The sequence below is a fragment of the Heptranchias perlo genome, chromosome 14 (genome assembly GCF_035084215.1).
Source record: "Heptranchias perlo isolate sHepPer1 chromosome 14, sHepPer1.hap1, whole genome shotgun sequence".
NCBI lineage: Eukaryota > Metazoa > Chordata > Chondrichthyes > Hexanchiformes > Hexanchidae > Heptranchias > Heptranchias perlo.
Genome location: NC_090338.1, coordinates 71,106,767 through 71,125,019, shown reverse-complemented (window position 1 = coordinate 71,125,019; position 18,253 = coordinate 71,106,767). Strand labels below are relative to the sequence as shown.

General features: G+C 47.3%; 1 protein-coding gene across 2 annotated transcripts in view; it reads left to right on the top strand.

Annotated features, from left to right (window-relative positions):
• Nucleotides 1–517: 517 nt before the first annotated feature.
• LOC137332602 (F-box/WD repeat-containing protein 11) overlaps nucleotides 518–18,253 on the top strand; it is a 156,941-nt gene continuing 139,205 nt past the window's right edge. Inside the window, exon 1 of one of the 2 annotated variants that reach the window (XM_067996556.1) lies at nucleotides 518–654. In XM_067996556.1, the coding sequence (XP_067852657.1) occupies nucleotides 610–654 (45 nt within the window). In that variant the 5' untranslated portion in view covers nucleotides 518–609. The remainder of the gene's footprint in view (nucleotides 655–18,253) is intronic. The other variant, XM_067996557.1, reaches the window with a different exon arrangement.

Genomic DNA, 18,253 nt, shown 5'->3' with positions numbered 1-18,253 from the left:
CTGCACACCCTACAGTGCACGTCCCTCGGATGCTGAGTTTGCTGCCCTCCTTTACCCAAGGTGCGTGCACTTTCTCTCTCTGTCTCTCTCTCTCCACCTCTGCTGCAACTTTCTTTTTTTCTTTGTGTTTTTAGGCCCCCCTTTTATAAGTGGGGTGGGGGGGTGGGGGATTAGGGTGTGTTTATATAGAGAAAAACCCAAAGAAAACCAAAACCAGTGTCAAATCAAAATTTTCATGTTGTGGTCCAGGATGCACTCCAGCCCCTTTGCGGCTCCCAAGCTGGGAAAGTCCAAGTGTCAATCAAATGCGTGTGGGCGGGGTGTAAACGGCAGCCTGGGGGAATGTGACAGACGGAGCGGTGGCAGAGCGGTGACGTCGACACGGGCGAGGGGGGGGGGGGGGGGGGGAGTGGTGGAAGGGGAGGAGCGGCGGCCGAACGCGTGACGTCAGACGCACGTAACGCTATAAATAATAGGGGCAGGACGCGCCGGCGTGATTGCGTCAGACGCTGGGAGTTAGCCGATCGGTTCGGTTCGGGTCGGAGCGGAAGGCGGACGGGCTGTGGGGGGGTGAGAGCCGGATTCAGTTCAATTCAATCAGTGATCGGTATGGAGGCGGACTCGGTGATCGAGGATAAAACTATCGAGCTGATGGTGAGTGAGGGGGCCCCGTCGGGAGGGGAGCTCGGTGGGTAGGGGGGGGGGGTTGGGGAGAGAGAGGCCGCGGGCCCGCGCCGTGCCTCGCCGCCTCGCCGCCTCGCCTCGCCGGCTGTAGGCACTTTGACTGGGGCTGAGGCGGGCAGCGGCCGGCACAGGCCGCGGGCTTCCGCTCGGGCCCCGAATGTGTCTCGTTGACGTTTTTACATGTCTTTCGTGCCGAGTTTGTTCATGGAGGGGAGCAGCGCGGGACGGCGATCCTGTCAGAGCCGGGGGAGGGGGGTAGAGGAAAGGGGTTAGTGGGGCCAGCCCCCGGGGAGGGGGGTAGAGGAAAGGGGTTAGTGGGGCCAGCCCCCGGGGAAGGGGGGTAGAGGAAAGGGGTTAGTGGGGCCAGCCCCCGGGGAAGGGGGTAGAGGAAAGGGGTTAGTGGGGCCAGCCCCCGGGGAGGGGGGTAGAGGAAAGGGGTTAGTGGGGCCAGCCCCCGGGGAGGGGGGTAGAGGAAAGGGGTTAGTGGGGCCAGCCCCCGGGGAAGGGGGGTAGAGGAAAGGGGTTAGTGGGGCCAGCCCCCGGGGAAGGGGGTAGAGGAAAGGGGGTCGTGGGGCCAGCCCCCGGGGAGGGGGGTAGAGGAAAGGGGTTAGTGGGGCCAGCCCCGGGGAGGGGTAGAGGAAAGGGGTTAGTGGGGCCAGCCCCGGGGAGGGGTAGAGGAAGGGTTAGTGGGGCCAGCCCCGGGGAGGGTTAGTGGGGCCAGCCCCGGGGAGGGGTACAGGGAGGGGCAGCGGGGCCAGCCCCGGGGAGGGGTACAGGGAGGGGCAGCGGGGCCAGCCCCAGGGAGGGGCAGCGGGGCCAGCCCCAGGGAGGGGCAGCGGGGCCAGCCCCGGGGAGGGGTACAGGAAGAGGTAGTGGGGCAAGCCGGTGGTGGGGGTGGGGGAGTACTGTAGTGGGGCAGGATGGGGATCATAGGTAGGTGGGCAGGGGCTATAGTGAGTTGGGTGGGGGGTTCAGGAAGTGGCAGTGTGGGGGGGTATAGCAGTGGGACAGGGCTGGGGGTTACAATGGGGTGCAAGGTACAATGGGTTCTGCAGTGGGGCTGGGCTGGAGTATAGTAGCATACAGCAGGGCAAAACATGGGGTGCAGTGGGGCTGGGCGGGTTGTACAATGGGGCACCGGGTACTGCGGAACAAGGTGGGGGCCACAGCTAGATGGGGCTACGGTGGAGCAGGGTGGGGGTACAGAAGGGGCCAGAACGGGGATATCAGCAGTGGGTTAGGGCAGAGAGGGTACAATAGGATATAGTAGGAGAAGACATGGGTTACAGTGGGGCAGGATCTACAGTAAGACATGGGGTACAGTGGAACAGGGTGGGGTGTACAATAATGTACAGCAGGACAAGACATGGGGTACAGTGGGGGGCAGTATGGGGTAGGAGGTACAGTGAGGCAAGATATGGGTGCATTGAGGAAGGAGGTACAAGCGGGGCACAGGGTACAGCAGTGCACGACACAAGTACAATGGTACAAGATATGGGACGCATCAGACCACGGGAGCTACACTGGGGCAGAACATGAATTGTATCAGGGCAGGCTACAGTAGCGCGGAGCGTAGGGGACACATTGGAGCTGGGGTCATGGTGCAGGCCAGGGATTGGGGGCTACACCACCACAAGGTAAGGGGGCTATAGTGGAGCAGGGGATGGGTGATACTGGGGCAGGAAACTAGGCTGCATGAGCATGGTGCTTTGGCACAGCAATGGGTGACACCAGCACTGGATTATGGCACCATTTTATTGCTGGGGACTACTTGGCATGGCCCCATGTTGCACTGGCCAAACCAAGGAACAGTCCCTGGACATGGCACTGGCCTATACTGTCGCACAGGGCAGGGTTATACAGGGAATAGCATGGTGCTATGCTTGTCCCCGCTAGTTCGTTGCACCTAGGAACATTGCTACATGCCACCCAGCCGTATCACTGAGTGCTGTCTCTCTCCATAATAGATCAGTATGTTATATTCCATTTGGGACTTCATTTTGGAGTTCTTAAGAAACATGATCTGGATTGACACTATTTTCAGGGTACCATTCCTTTTTACCAGCGGAGAAGCTTCACATGCTGCTACTTTTTACCTTGTTAAGGTCTCGGGTGACCTCCAGTTGCTATTTTTCATTTATGAGCCTGGATAGTGAGTGTCAGTAGGCTACTTGACTATGGGGGTAGCATCCAACCTGTGTACTGGCGTGGGCACTCTCCAGCAGCAAACTGAAGCAGGAAACCATGGCTGATATATCCCCTCCCTAGCCTAGTGACACCACGGCCAATTATAGCATCTGTGTCCCAACTGAAATCAGCTAACCTAGCACATATTGGGAATAAAACCTGGGGACCTCTGGTTCTGTAAGGTTCAGTACGGCATCAGACAACGGATGTGTAGACTAGGTCACTGACAGAGCTGTGATTGTAAATTTATACCTTTGAATGAGGCCCAAGACTCCAGTATATGAGCGTTCCTGCCGATGTAATTACAATGTAGGCTGAGTGACTCATTTCTGGAGACGACCACCTTAATGGTGTTTACTGGGTTGACCGATGAAAAGGGAGACGAGGCTTTATTTTGAATTGTTACATTTTGCTGATTCCTCGGGTGAATTCAAGTGTTTGCATATCAAAAATCTCCTTGTAGCCGTTGGGCGTCCTGGGCCTAAAGTGTTTCCCATTTTGAAAGGAGATCTGTGCAGCCACAACCCAGTACCATGTAGTTGTGGGCCTGCAGTGCAAATCGGGCAAGCTCGGTGAGTGAGCTGCTAGTATGGGTATGGATAAATGTTGCAGTGGGGCAGCATGGGTGACTGCCTGAGGGAGAGGCAGGCTGTACACTTGACTGGGTGCCTGAAATCGGTGATTTCCATTTCCCAGCGCTAACATCCCTCATTGACCAGTCCAAAATGTTTTTTAAAACATTGTACAGCGGTCATGTTTGGGCCTACATACAAAATTGCTGCCCCACACCTCATGATGACCGGAGCATCGTGACTAAGCACTTCTCCCAGGAGAGGCAGGAAATCAGAGGAAAAAAACAGGGATAAAATAACTGGAAAATTCCTCTCTGACACCCTCGGGCTAGTCCAGGAGATCACACGGACCAAGTGTTATCTATAAAGACACTTATCTTCTATATGTGTGATCTAGAGTGTGACTAGCTGGATTACTCTTGCATAGAGGCAGTGCGGACTCGATGGGCCGAATGGCCTCCTTCCGTGCTGTAACCTTTCTAGGATTCTATGATCTCTGCCCCAGTAAAGAACTGGTCTAGCTCCGTCTTGAAGGCATACAGAGAGTCAGCACCCATCACACCAGTGGCAACGTATTCCAGATGTTGAAAAAAGTACCCATGTCCCTTTTCTGCCCTTTGCATTACACGGGGATCGATGCTTTTATTTTAAATGACTTTAGGCGCGAACTCAAATAATAAGGTAGTCGGGCAGATGCAGTGAGAGTCTGAGGTCTGTTCCTATACCGTGTATGTTGGATGGGGGAAGCCGTGTGGAAGAGAACTGAGAAGCTGTTTAAGATGCAGGGACGGGCAGAGTTTTAATTAAAAGGGGTCTATCTGCTGCCCGGCTGTTTCCATGCATAAATTCACCACGCGGTTTGGTATTGAATCGTACAGACCAGGTTCGATTCTATGGCCGCGCTGAGCTAGCTGTTCAGTCAGGTTGGTGGAAAGCTCTATAATTAGCCTCTGTATTGCTGGACTAGCGAGGGGGGGAAATGCACTGGGGTTTCTTTTCCTGATTGTGATCTCCAACTGGCAACAGTGGATACTTTGAGAGGATGGGATTGGACTCAACTGTGATACCCTTTAGGTGCAGTTGCCCATGGAATTATTCCCTCGCATGAGGCCGTGAGGGAGACAGCAAATTTGGCAATGGGAAAATTAAACTGGGTGCATCCAAGATACTTACATACTGAGTTGTAGGATTACTGGTCGTGAATTTACCATTAACTAATATTGCAGGCTTACTCCATTAAAGGATACATCTGAGGTAGTGGAGCACTTCCACACGCCTACAAAAGGAGACAAATAATAACTTGAAAGGGGTAATTAGAAACTTTGTCAGAAAACAGTTTCCTGAGGTAAACTATACTAGGGTAGAAGAGAACTATTTGGGTGGTATGTAGCATTGTGGTGAGAAGTGTCACTCGGTATATTTACTGTGTACTCAGTAAGCAAAAGTCCCACTTTCACCAACTCACTTCAGCGTGCGACGGACTTCTTTTGTGATGTGTTTAATTGAACCTATTGCTGCCACCACCGTTACCTAGTGGTGCCCAACACACAACCCAAATTACATAGAATTTACAGCACAGAAACAGGCCATTCGGCTCAACAGGTCTAGGCGTTTATGCTTCACACGAGCCTCCTCCCACCTTACTTCATCTCAAAACAAAAGTCTTTTGCTCTTCAGTGAGTGACACAACAAGCTTTGTCCCTTTCCTTCCATCTTCTCCCCGGCCCCCTAAAATCCTAGGATTTTTTTTATTCGTTTGTGGGATGTGGGCGTCGCTGGCGAGGCCGGCATTTATTGCCCATCCCTAATTGTCCTTGAGAAGGTGGTGGTGAGCCGCCTTCTTGAACCGCTGCAGTCCGTGTGGTGAAGGTTCTCCCACAGTGATGTTAGGTATGGAGTTCCAGGATTTTGACCCAGCGACGATGAAGGAACGGCGATATATTTCCAAGTCGGGATGGTGTGTGGCTTGGAGAGGAATGTGCAGGTGGTGGTGTTCCCATGTGCCTGCTGCCCAAACTTGACACAAAGCGGTGGGTGAGGCCAGCCACCACCCCCTCCTCCCATACTGAGGGTAAGTTGGATGGCATAGTTGGCCTGGGCTGTTATTGAGCTTCTCCCTCTGCAGCTGACTCACGAGCAGTTTGTAAATAGGCACATGCTTTCCATCTTCTTTTATCTCCCCTCTGTCCTCGGGGCAGTGACATCTTGCTGTGTTGTGGTTCCAGATATGTCGACTGCCCACTGTCCAAGTGGTCATTCTTCATGTGTCAGCAAGCTATTTGGCTAAGGCATCAGCCTTGGCCTGGTGATAGCATTCTCATCTCTGAATCAGAAGGTTGTGGGTTCAAGTCCCACTCCAGAGACATATTCTAGGCTGACACTTCAGTGCAGTACTGAGGGAATGCTGCACTGTCAGATGCCGTCTTTCGGATGAGACATTAAACCGAGGCCCCCTTCTGCCCTCACGGGTAGATGTAAAAGATCCCACGGTGCTATTTGAAGAAGCGCTGGGGAGTTATGGTGTCCTGGCCAACATGTTCCCTCAACTAACACCTAAAACAGATTATCTGGTCATTATCTCATTGCTGTTTGTGGAACCTTGCTGTGTGCAAATTGGCTGCCATGTTTCCTATATTACAACAGTGACTACATTTCAAAAGTACTTCATTGGTTTTAAAGCACTTTGGGGCATCCTAAGGTCATGCATGGTGCTATAGAAATGCAAGTCTTTCTTTCCTTTACTGGGCATTGAGTTGCAGCCGAGTGAAGTTGGCAGCGGTTCATGTAGGGGGTGCTATTGGCAGATCGCGAGATGCTTTTACCATATGAGTGTAACCGATTGTAGACACACAGACCTCCCTCCATTTGCTGCACCCTGTTGCATAAACAAGCATGCTGTTTATCATGGTGGTATTGTGGACACATAAAAACATGGGTGTACCATTCCGTTTTTGGGAAAAGGGAGCTGGCTTTGGTTATGAAAACTTGGGAGCCTGTCCTGTGTGCCTCTGTATAAAAGCAGAGCTGGCCGGTTTTGGGGGTGGGTGATTGGAGGCTCCCCAATACAAATGTAAAACAGGGAGAGCAGTCCACGAATGTCGTTACGCAAACCTATTTTAGGATCAAGTGTAAAGATAATGGTCCTTGCCGTTTGGACACTACAATTGGACCCAAGGCTAGGGTGTGGGGGAAGGGAGGTATTTGCCAGGGTTCCTTCTGGAAAGTGTGGTCATCGAATGTGAGCAGAATTGAGCTTGGCTGTGAAATCATCCATGGTAAAATAGCCTACCAGTGAAGAAGGGGCATTTGGGTAAGTGTGTTGCTGGTGTCTACATAACTGTCCTCCAGCGAGAGCCAGCAGCTTCAGGAGTTGGAAATAAGGAGCCTCTTCATGCGACAAGCCAATGTCACTGGGCTTAATTTAGCCCATCAGTACTGGTCCACTGCAGGAAAATTGCAGAGTTATTTAGTACTCGTTTCTTTATGTGGGAAAGCTCCACTCATGCTCTCTGCCAAAAGAACAAAGGGAGAATTTTTTTTGGTGGCTCAGAGGAGTGTTGGGTACATCCTGTCAGAAACAGTGGTGGAAACACAATCTATAATAGCTTTTAAAAGGGAATTGGATAATTAAATTAAAAGTGTATGGGGAAAGGGCAGCGGGATGGTACTAAATGGATCGTTCTTTGAGAGTACAGGTGCGATTGGGCGAATGACCACCTTATGTGCTGTCAAACTCTGTGCTGGCCCGCTCTCTGCTTAAAATTAAGCGCTTGTTTGCTATTAGTGCACTGTTTGATTTTTCCACTGATTGTTCATTTGTATTAATTCTACTGGTGCAGTCTTTCACATTTTTCTATTAATGTTTTGAACGCTTAATCTTCTAATGTGTGGAGTTGAAGGCGTGGAATTGAGCTGAAGAGGCCAAGAATGTCCCAGGTTTGATTCCTGGTCTGTGCTGAGTTTTCTGAAATGGCAATAGAGATGCTCAAGTTTTCCTTCTTACCCACAGAACCATAAAAGCTTAGAGCACAAAAGGAGGCAGTTTGGCCCATTGTGACAATGCCGGCTCTTTGCTGGAGCAATCCGAAACTGATCCTGCGCTCTTCTCCTCATGGTCCTGTATCTTCACCTGCTTCAAATATTTATTCAATCTTCTCTTAAAGATTGTAATGGTCTCTACCTCAACTGCTCCCTTTGGCTAAGCATTCCATGTCCCAACTACCCTTCGTGTAAAGAAATTTCTCCTAACTCCTCTCTCCTCGCTGTCTTTGTCATTGGCTCCCCAACCAGAGGAAATGGTCCTTCTCTATTTACTCTCTCACAAGCCTTTATAATTTTTAAAAACTCTATTAAATCTCCTCTTGGCCTTCTCTGCGCCAGTGAAATTGGTCTCAAGTATCTCTTCATAAACGCTGTTTCCCATCCTTGGTATCATCCTGGTGAATCGACCCTATAACGGACTCTGTGGCTTCCATATCCTTTCTATTATAGGGTGACCAAAACTGCACATAGTACTGTGGCCTAACCAATATTTTGTACCAATTCATCATTACCCCTTTACTCTTGTACCTAGTGCCCCTAATTCCAAAACATGAAATGCTGCTGGCCTTTTCTATGGTTTTGTCTACTTGCACTTGCAGGGAATAATGCATTTGAAGCCCTAAGTCTCTCACCCTTCAGTAACTTTCCATTGAGTGCATACTCCCATTCCTTGTCCTTCCACCCGCACTGGCCATGGAGGGACTAGAATCACCCAGGGTGTGTGTGTGCGTGCGTGCGTAAGAGAGATGGGGATCTGGTCTCTCCGGTAGCCCACTTAGACGAGTCCATTATTGAAACTATGAATTTGAAGTTCCTTGCAGATTCTTTTAATAATCTGTAAGCCAGAGGCATTGATGCCAATAGAAGTCTTCAATCTGATCACTACAGGACCTTCCCTGCTCTCTGCAGCATCCTGTGGTTCAGTTATCTACCGAGCTGGCTCCTTTGGAGCTCTACGTCAGCCAGATTCTGTGCCTTCAGGAGATGAGGGGAGAAAAGGTTGGCAAAAAATACCTGAGAGGATTTATTTTGTGGTGATTTAATTTGAGTGTTCCAGATACTCTCCACCCAAGAAGTGCTGAGTACTCGTGAAACATACGGATATCAAGGTGAATATATTAGTGAAAGAGCCACGTCACTTGATTCTGATTCATCTTGGAACTATTGTTGGTGTTTTACGAAGGTTCTTTCACTGGTACAAACTGTGATCCTTGTGCTTTACTTGCTTATTGCATCTGCAGTCTTTCCGTGTAAGGCAGGAATGCATTAGTTTACAAATTACCACTCCCCGTCCCCACCCTTCCTAAATACTCCAAGCTTGAACTCAATGAAGAGAACATTGGGAGGATGTGGAATGCTGGTCTGACCAGTTAGGATGAGTGGACATTTGGAGAGGAAGAAAGAGGGGCTTTGCTTTTTTTTTTAAGAGAAACACCGGGCTGCAGTTAAGACCAGAATTGGTATAATATACTTGCATTTACATAGTGCCTTAACATGTCTCAACATCTCAAAGTGCTTTCCACAATGAATAACTTTGAAGTGCTGTCATTGTTATGCCTGTAGACATGACAACCATTCTGTACAATGGCCCACAAGCATCAATGAGAAGAAGGAATGGTTGCCATTCTTTTGAGGTGGTGGTTGAGGGAGGAATGTTGGCCATGACATTAGGATAACCCCATGCAGTGTGAACAGTGTGTTGAAGTCTTTAAAGTCCACCACAACAGGCAGGCAGGGCCTTGTACTTAACATACCACCCAAAGGATGACACCTTTAATCGAGGTCTTTAAAATAATAAAACGATTTGATAGGGTAGATACAGAGGAAATATTTCCTCTGCTGGGGGGATCCAGAACAAGGGGGCACAATCTTAAAATTATAGCTAGGCCATTCAGGAATGAAATCGGAAGGCATTTATTCACACAACGGGTAGTGAAAATCTAGAACTCTTCCCCCGAAAGGCTGTGGATGATGGGGGTCAATTGAAATTTTCAAGACTCAGATGGATAGATTTTTGTTGGGTAAGGGTATCAAGGGATATGGAGCAAAGGCAGGTACATGGAGTTGAGGTACAGATCAGCCATAATCTGAGAGAATGGCGGAACAGGTTTGAGGGGCTGATTGGCCTACCTCTGTTTCTCTGTGGCTAGGATGGTACCTCCTACAATGCAGAACCCTATTGGTACTGCATTGGAGTGTCAGCCAAGATTGTGCTCAAATATTGGTGTGGAGCTTGAACCTACAACCTTTGGTGCCAAGCTGCACAATTGCTGCTAAGCTGACATAAACGAACATCGGTGGTATAGTTGGCACGTCAGCTGATGTGGTCCTGAGACAGACAGACCAGTAAAGTCCCAGGTTTAATTCTTAGTCTGTATTTCATTAGCTGATCTTAGCCAGACCAGCGTTGAGAGGGGGGTGGAATTGTTGTCAGCCTATGTGCCGCAGGCGGAGGAGGAGAACAATCTGCTTGAGTTCTTCCTCCTGATTGCTATCCGGTGACCCCCCCCCTGCTCATAAGTACACTCGTGGACATTGGATACAAACAGGAATCGGGCTTTGCTTTGTTGCCCTGTACAATTGATTAACCAGCCAGCGCTCTCTGCCCAGGTTCACATGTGAATGAGGTACTATAGGGCTGTTGGTATCCTGTGGAACTGAACCCCAGCATCAGTGACAGCCTTGGGGAGGAAACTAAAAACTAAAATGTAAAGGCCTACAGGATTCAGAGATGGAGAAACTTTCTAAAAGAAAGTTGTATTAGGGGATTCTTTATAAAAATGCAGGCCAACAGTACAATACCAGTTGCCTTCCTGATAACAATACTTAACCCAATATTCACCTTACTCATCTTCCACTCCTCCCTGGGGAACTTGGGTGCATTGAAAGCTGCAGGATATACTCAGTATCCAGGGGCAGTCAGTGTACCCTCCACCCTGGACAAGGGCTGACCACAGAAAATCAGGTAGAGATTGGCTCAATACTACTATCTAGTCTTATTTTCTAATCTCTTGCCAACTTTAGTTATCTCTTTCTATAAAATGAACTTTCTTCCATCTCATGCAAGCCATCACATATTTAGGCCAAAGTTTATGGAGACAGCCTCCAGGTGCTTTTATATATAGTATTTTTTTTGTAAATCACTTCTGCTGCAGATCCAGAAATGGCAGATTCACTGAGGTCGGAGTTGTTGTGGGACTACCTAAATTGTTGTTGGCCCAGGGTCCAGATCCTGATAAAGTAACAGTGGAAGGGGAAAAAACAAGTGAAATGTTTTTGGCATCATTCTACTGATTTCATGCTGTGACAGCTGCTAATGGGTTAGCACAGCCTGACCCCCCTCCGAGTAAGCACCTAGCGACAGAGATCAGATACTGCAGCACATTTATATTTCTCCTGACCCCACATTTTGATATTGACACTAATGTCCAGAGATAACCTGTAGCCTCCAGACCCAGATAAACGCAAGACTGCAGGGCTGGAATAGTGCAGATTTACACCCGAGTCCTTTAGTGCTGGGATGGATGAGTCACCTTATAACATGTTTTAAAATAACACCCGATTACGTCGTATCGTAAATTAGTTCCACTCATTACATGTGGTGATGTTCAGCGCTGCGCTGTGCATTTTGAAAAGGCTGTTATCTTCTGACAACCTTACTGCTTCAGAGGGCAGTAAAAATGAATCAAAAAATAAATGGCTCTTTCCCCCCCCCCCCCCCCCACCCCTATAGCTTAGTGGGTAAATGTGCGCGTGGTTTGGTACTTATTCGGGTCCCTAGTTTGATTCCTGGTCTAAATCAGCTGATCTCTGTTGGCCTCTCCAATTGACTTCATTGTCCCTGATCAAGAAGTTCTTGATCCCGATCACTATCTGAGGGCCCCTACTGGAAAGCCCTTGAGCCAGGCAGTTAGGCAAAGACAGAATTGTGATGCCCTCCATGGTCAAATAACATGCTGATGCTCACATGAAGAATGGCTACTTCATATCTGGGTTTGGGGGTGGGGGGGGAGGTGGTGGTGAGGGTGCACATGGAACTATACCCAAACAACAGTCAGCACCTTCAGAAGGGGAGGAAAAAATCTGAGTGTGCACTTCTTGTGAGAACATATGTTGCACAATGGTACTATAGTATAGAAAAAGGTACATTAAGGAGGGCCTGAACATTTATATTTCTAGCAGTCACCATGCGTTATTCTAAATCTATAACATGACAGATTAGATGGGGGGGAGGGAGTACATAGCTTAGAACAGTCTTGTAAGGACAAGGTAAATCAGACCTATGCCTGAGTTGCTAATGTCACTACACCTTCCGGTTTCTCATTAGAACTGGAACGCAGCCTGTCGAGACAGCAAGCTTCTCCAGGTGCGGATACCCCAGAAAAGAGAGAGATTCTCCCTTCCCAACCCTCCTGCTCCCATGTGGTGTATTCTCCCTAGGCACCAGCAACTTACCAATTTCACTTTGAGTGGATCTGGAAGTTGGAAAGGGGAAGAGGTTAGTTGTGGCAATATGTTCCAGGCCCCCAGCAAATAAAGGGGAGGTGGATGTACTGCTGTGGGAAGTCATAATGGTTCATGCGAAGGACTCAGTTATAATCATGGACGACCTCAATCTTTGTGACAGAGACTAGGGGTTGCACTGGGAGCAATCTGTACACGTGAGGGAATTATTAAAGCACTTCAAGAATCTCAAACTGAAAGAAGGCAGTAGTAAGCCAAACTGAATTAAGGGAACACTTGCTATCTGGTGATCATAAAGTTGTTCATTTTAAGATTGAAATGAGAATGGAATGTAGTAAAAACTGTTGAGAAATTGGATTTCAGGAGAGAAGACTGAGGAGATGAAATGACATGCTGCATTAAAGGCAAAGAGAAGGAGATTGCAGATCCCCTTGCTGATATCTGTCAAAGATCAGGTGCCATCCCAGTGGATTGGAAAGTTGGTGCCATCTTTAAAATAGGGGCAAGGGGCGGACCCTCAAATTACAGAACTGTGAACTGTTCCGTCAGTGTGGGGAAAGTGTTTGGGATTTTGATGAGATATAGCATAAGGGTTCATGTGGAAAGACAAGAGTCTGATTCAAGATAACCAGCGTGGGTTTAGAAGGGGAGGTCGGGTCTGATCAATTTACTGGAGTTCTTTGAGGAGGTCACAGAACTAGTGGGTAGAGGTGAACTAGAGGATGTTGTGTAAAACTGACGGACGAGGTATGTGCCGAGGGGGTAAAGTAGGCTGGAGGAAGGTGTGGCTAAAAGGTGACAACAACGAGTGGTGTTACTTGATAGAGGAATTCAGAGTGGAAACTAGTTGCTGTGGAGTTCCACAGAGGTCAATATAGGACTGCTGCTGCTTCTAATTGTTATCATTGACTTGGAGGATGGAATGTTGTCCAAAATGTCTGTCTCTGAAAGGTACCAAATTGTGTGAAGTGGCCATTGGTGCTAACCAATGTGTGATAATCCATAGGGTTCCTGGGAGGCCTGGTCAATCGGCAGAGAGGTGACTGATGAAGTGTAAGGTCATGAGATTGGGTAGAAGAAGCACGAATTTTGGTGGACAGGTCATTAAAACCATTCTTTCAGTGTTTGCAGACATTGAAAAAAGTGAATAAAATGTTGGGATATAAAGCCACAGGTGTGAATTATAAGTTGAAGGAGGCGTCGCAGGCCTTGCTGAGTCTGGCTTTGGAGTACTGTGTTCAATTTTGGTTTCTGTCGTAGAGTGGATGTAGTTATTAGAGAGCCCAGACAGGGCTGTGAGGCTGGTTCCTGAGTTTACTCTCTGGAGAAGAGGGGGGGGACTTGAAGATTTTCACGGGTGTGGAGAATTTGTGCCCAGGATTGTTCTTTTGGGAACAGGATTCAAGGGCTGGGGCACAATTCAAAGTCAAGGGTGCCAAATGAAAATGGTTTTAGGCAGCATATTTTTAGTTGGGTGGTGAGACTTTTGAAATAGTTTTCCAGTGGGGGTGGTGGAAGAAAAAACGTTGGCAGGTGTTTAAAAAGGACTGGATGGATTCCTATTAGGAAAGTGGAGATGAGAACCACAGGAAAGAGCCTAATGGGAGGTTTGGTATGCTTGGCCCATTAATAAGAGTAGTGATTACCTGAGTTTGTGCTCGGGCACCGAGTGCACCTGAATTTCTGATGGGTGCTTCCGTTGGGCGAGCCTTCCCAGCTGGAGAGTGAAGTCTGAAAATGACCCAGAAATTTTCTGTTATGCAGCTTCTTTGAGACTACCTATGACAGCACAGAACGGGATTGACTTTGGCGCTATCTGATCTATGTATTATGCTGTATTTTCCAACGTGGCTATCTGGGAATTGAGACTACTGCCTTGAAGAATGAAGAAAAAGAGTTGCATTTATATAGTGTCACATGGCACACAGCAAGATCCTATAAAGAATGACCACTCTTTTGGTGGCCATGTTTTTGATGGTGGTAGTTGAGGAAGCAAAGTTGGCTGGGACACCAGGGGACTTGCTGCTCCTCATTAAATTGGTACCATGCCATGGGATTTCTTATCAGCCTCTCAGACAGGCAGGCTGCTTTAACATCGCATTCGAAGGATGGCATCTCTCTCAACGCAATACTCACCTCCGGCTAAGTAATGTGCTCAAGTCCTGGATTGATGCTTCAACTCACAGCCTGCTGACTGCCACTCCCATTGCTATCCAAAAAGATGGATCCTGCAAGCAGTACATTTTCTCGCTGTCTCTTGGAGTAGCATTTTAAAACAATAAAATGGTTACCACCAGGTTGTATTTTATCCTGAGCCTCAGTGATAATGTTTGAGTGTAAAGCTTCTTTAATATCTTAAACAAAAAATCTAAATCACGTTTCTTTAATAATTTTGGCAAATACTGTGCATTTACTAGCTACAGAAACATTTTTCTATCCTCTGTTGCAACTCCCATTCGGGGCACAACTGACGAATCAAATTAATTTTTGTACATCTCATGCACAGATGTTTTGTCAAGGGCTAAAATCCAACCATGGGGGCCTCTTGGGAATGGTGTGACACGCTGCGCCTTGGATCGATGGGATGTCTGCAACTGTGATTCCATACATCAAGCTCAGGGTTTCAATCATTCCATTTGGGGCACTTGTCGAGGAATGGGAATCCTGACTGACTTTCCTGTTATTAGTCCAGAGGCTTGATGGCACTCTGGTTGGGATCAACTAACTCTGTGGGGGAGCCCAAAACTAGGGGCCATAAATATAAGATAGTCACTCATAAATCCAAGAAGGAATTCAGGAGAAACCTCTTTATTCAGAGTGGTTAGAATATGGAACTCGTTACCACATGGAATAGTTGAGGCGACTAGCATAGATGCATTTAAGGGGCAGCTAGATAAACACACGAGGAAGAAAGGAATAGAAGAATATTTTGATCGGATGTGAGGAAGTAAATATAATGGGAGGAGGCTTGTGTCGAGCATAAGCAACGGCCGAATGGCTTGTTCCTGTGCTGTAAAATTCTGTAAAAACAGTATCACGACAGATGGTTCCACTGAGTAATTGGGGAAGATGGTGCTCCAGTTTGTGCTTTTGAAATGTCTGCAACCCCTCCCTCCTGTGTCATAAATACTTCTGAATTCATGTAAGAACAGGAGTAATGTGCAGTAAAAGCAGCCAGAACATTGAAATAATGAAAGGATGCCGGGAGTAAGATAGGAATGCATCTCTGTTTGAAGGCTGAAAGTCGAGGGCTCAGTTTAGAGGCAGATCATTTCAGCGGGTGCTATTCCGTTGGTGCACGCACGAGTCGAGTGTTATGGCTGACCACTGGCTGATCTTACCAGAAGGTTCTTGTTTCATTGCAGGACACAGGCTTGTGCTTTTCAGCTGGTAAGCTCCTGCTGGCAAGATCAAGTGGTGCTTGAACACCTGGGCAAGAGGCTGATCTGGCGTCCTGGCTGGGTGTGGGGCCGGGGCTCAAGCTCTGGCTAACTGCGCCTTCGAGACTGCTTCTTGCATTGCAAAGTTGTTTAATATATTAAAAAAAAAGACACTATTAATTATCTGTAGAGGCAAAGATAAATGAACCAGGCTGGTCAGTCATGCCCATAATGTTAGCTCTTGTCTTGGCGTGAAAGTAGGGTTGTTGTTTTTCATGTGAGTATAAACGGTATATATTTTTCCTGTACAGCTCTTCATCCTAAGAGCAGAGTTTTTAAAATGACAGCTTTGACCCTTCTAACATTGGTAAAAATGATTGTGAGACTGTTTAAGGAAAAACATTCTTACAGATTAGAAAGGCGCCAGGATCAGCCTCAGCTGAAGCGTTATAATGGGTTTAGGGAGAGGAAAATCATCAGGGGTTCTTGATCGCTATCCAGTGACTGCTGCGCTGATAGGAATCTGGTGAGGAGCACATCGAACTTGACTGATGCCCCCCCACAATAAAATAGCATACATGCATTCCCTCACCGGCTGCATGAAGAATGGCCACTTGGGTGAGTTATTGCAGGGCGACTGGGTCCTCCAGATTACGATCGATAGATTTTTGTTGGGTAAGAGTATGAAGGGATATGACTGGTAAATGGAGTTGAGGTACAGATCAGCCATGATCTAATTGAATAGCTGAACAGGCTTGAGGGGCTGAATGGCCTCTTGTTCCTATATTTCTGGTTAGTGGGGTGAAATTTGGGTATGGATTTTAAAGAAACATTGGGAGTTGTGGGAGCCTTTTTGCATTTAATTATTTTGTTGCAGTCTTTTTCTGGTGCTCTACAATCTTATTGTTCACTCTCCACTTGTGCTTTGTCTTTTAATTCTGTTTAATTTCACTATGCTCTCTTTTTATTTTTGGTCCCTTTGATGGCAGAACTGGCTTAAGACCCTGGGGATGGAGGCAGAGTACCACGTCTGTTAACAACTGTTCTTCAGCCTTAATCCAAGGTCTTCCCTGCTGGGCAGTGCTCAGCAGGAGAACTGCAGGCTTGGATCAGCACTGGCTGGCAGTTTGCGGGAGCTGTGATTGGCCCTCAGCTTAGTACTAACGCTAGCTGTGTTTACATTTTGAAAACGTTTTATCTCAGCAACCTGCCATATTGTCTAAGCTTATTACTAAAAATCTTGAGCATGATTCACTTGCTGATCTGGATGGAGGTCTGTTAGTCAGTAGACAAGCTCAGGAAAGCTGAGAATGAGTGCTTTAATCCAGTATATTTTTAATAATTAAAATGAAGAGGAAAATGGTTGACTAAAATTATTGTATTTTATCAAGATTAAAGTTAGAACTAAAATTCAAGATTCATGACTCAAATTATTTCTAGGAGTAAAACCTAGGTCACTAATCCACAATGTTTGGAACAGATATTGGAAGTTGAAAGACCAGCAAAGTCGTCGTTCAAGCTCCAGTTTATTAATTCTCAATATTTATTGTACCCTTATAAATTGAATGAGAAATAAAGCAACAATTGGGAGTTGAAAAACAGATAAAATTAGAATGAAAATGTGCAAAGTAAAATTTGGGAACAAAAAACGGGTCCAAAATGAAGATTAAGGTTCTTGTATGAAAAATACAAATAAGGTTTAAATTTCAGATGGAGACTAGACTAAAATACTGGTTTAGTCCCCACGATTTTTAATGGTCAGCGTACTTTGAGTAGGCTTTCCAGAGTCGGAGTAGGGTTCTTTTACTGGTCTTCACTTATGTAGTTGGTAGTTTTGTTTGATCCTCTTGTACGGAGCGTTGGGCCATGTTGTGCTTCAGTGACCCTTTTAACAGACGTGCGGATAAACTTCTAACAGAAGCAAGGACAATTCTTAAACTTAGTCCCTCAATATTATTTGCTCTCCAGATATTGCTGCCCAGCAGTACCTTGCCCAAGTGGCGCTTCGTCCTCTGAGAATCCAGACAATGTGTGTCAACGGGCTGTTCAACCATCAAGTGCATCATAGCTGAGCCCGATTCCATTCTCACCCGGCATCCACATGCGTGCATTTTCCATCGAGATAGCGATCGAGAGTAGGGATTCAGAAGGGTACCGAGGCCAATTGTAGCACCCCAACTGGTGCCCTGACGGAGATTTGCCAAGTCAGCACCCAGAATAGGGACCAAACCCCTGAGACCACATCATGAGGTTCCTTTACCCACATGGGTAAGAACAACAAATGCTCTAATCCAGGCGTGGTGTGCTCTGTAGTTATAAAAGCATTTGGTTTATGTATTAGACAAAATAGAAAAAATGAACTCCTGATTTTCTGTGTGAAGTGTTTCGTACTGGGGGAATCCAAAGCTGGACAGGCCTAATGATGCAAAAGACAGCTTCCAAAGCGATTGCATTTGTGTTTTTTGGCCACCAATTCTGTAAAAGTTTGGGCATGGGAGCAGTGCAGTTGATTACATAGAAATACTTAGAGAAGTTACAACACGGAAACCGACCATTCGGTCCAACTAGCCAGTATCAGCGTTTTACCCTTCACGTGAACAAATAGCACTAACCACATTTGCCCTCCCTGATCCCATGTCTCTTCAATCCCTTTTCCTTCATGTTGCCAACAGTGCTACCTAGACTTCCCATAGAACCATAGAAAAAATACAGCTCAGAAGGGGGCCATTCGGCCCATTGTGTCTGCGCGGGCTTGAAGAGCAACCAGGTGCCCATTCTAATCCCACCTTCCAGCATCCAGTCCGTAGCCCTGCAGCTTACAGCACTTTAGGTGCAGGTCCAGGTACTTTTTAAAAGGGTTGAGGGTCCCTGCCTCTACCACCAATTCGGGCAGCGAATTCCATGCACCCACCACCCTTTGGGTAA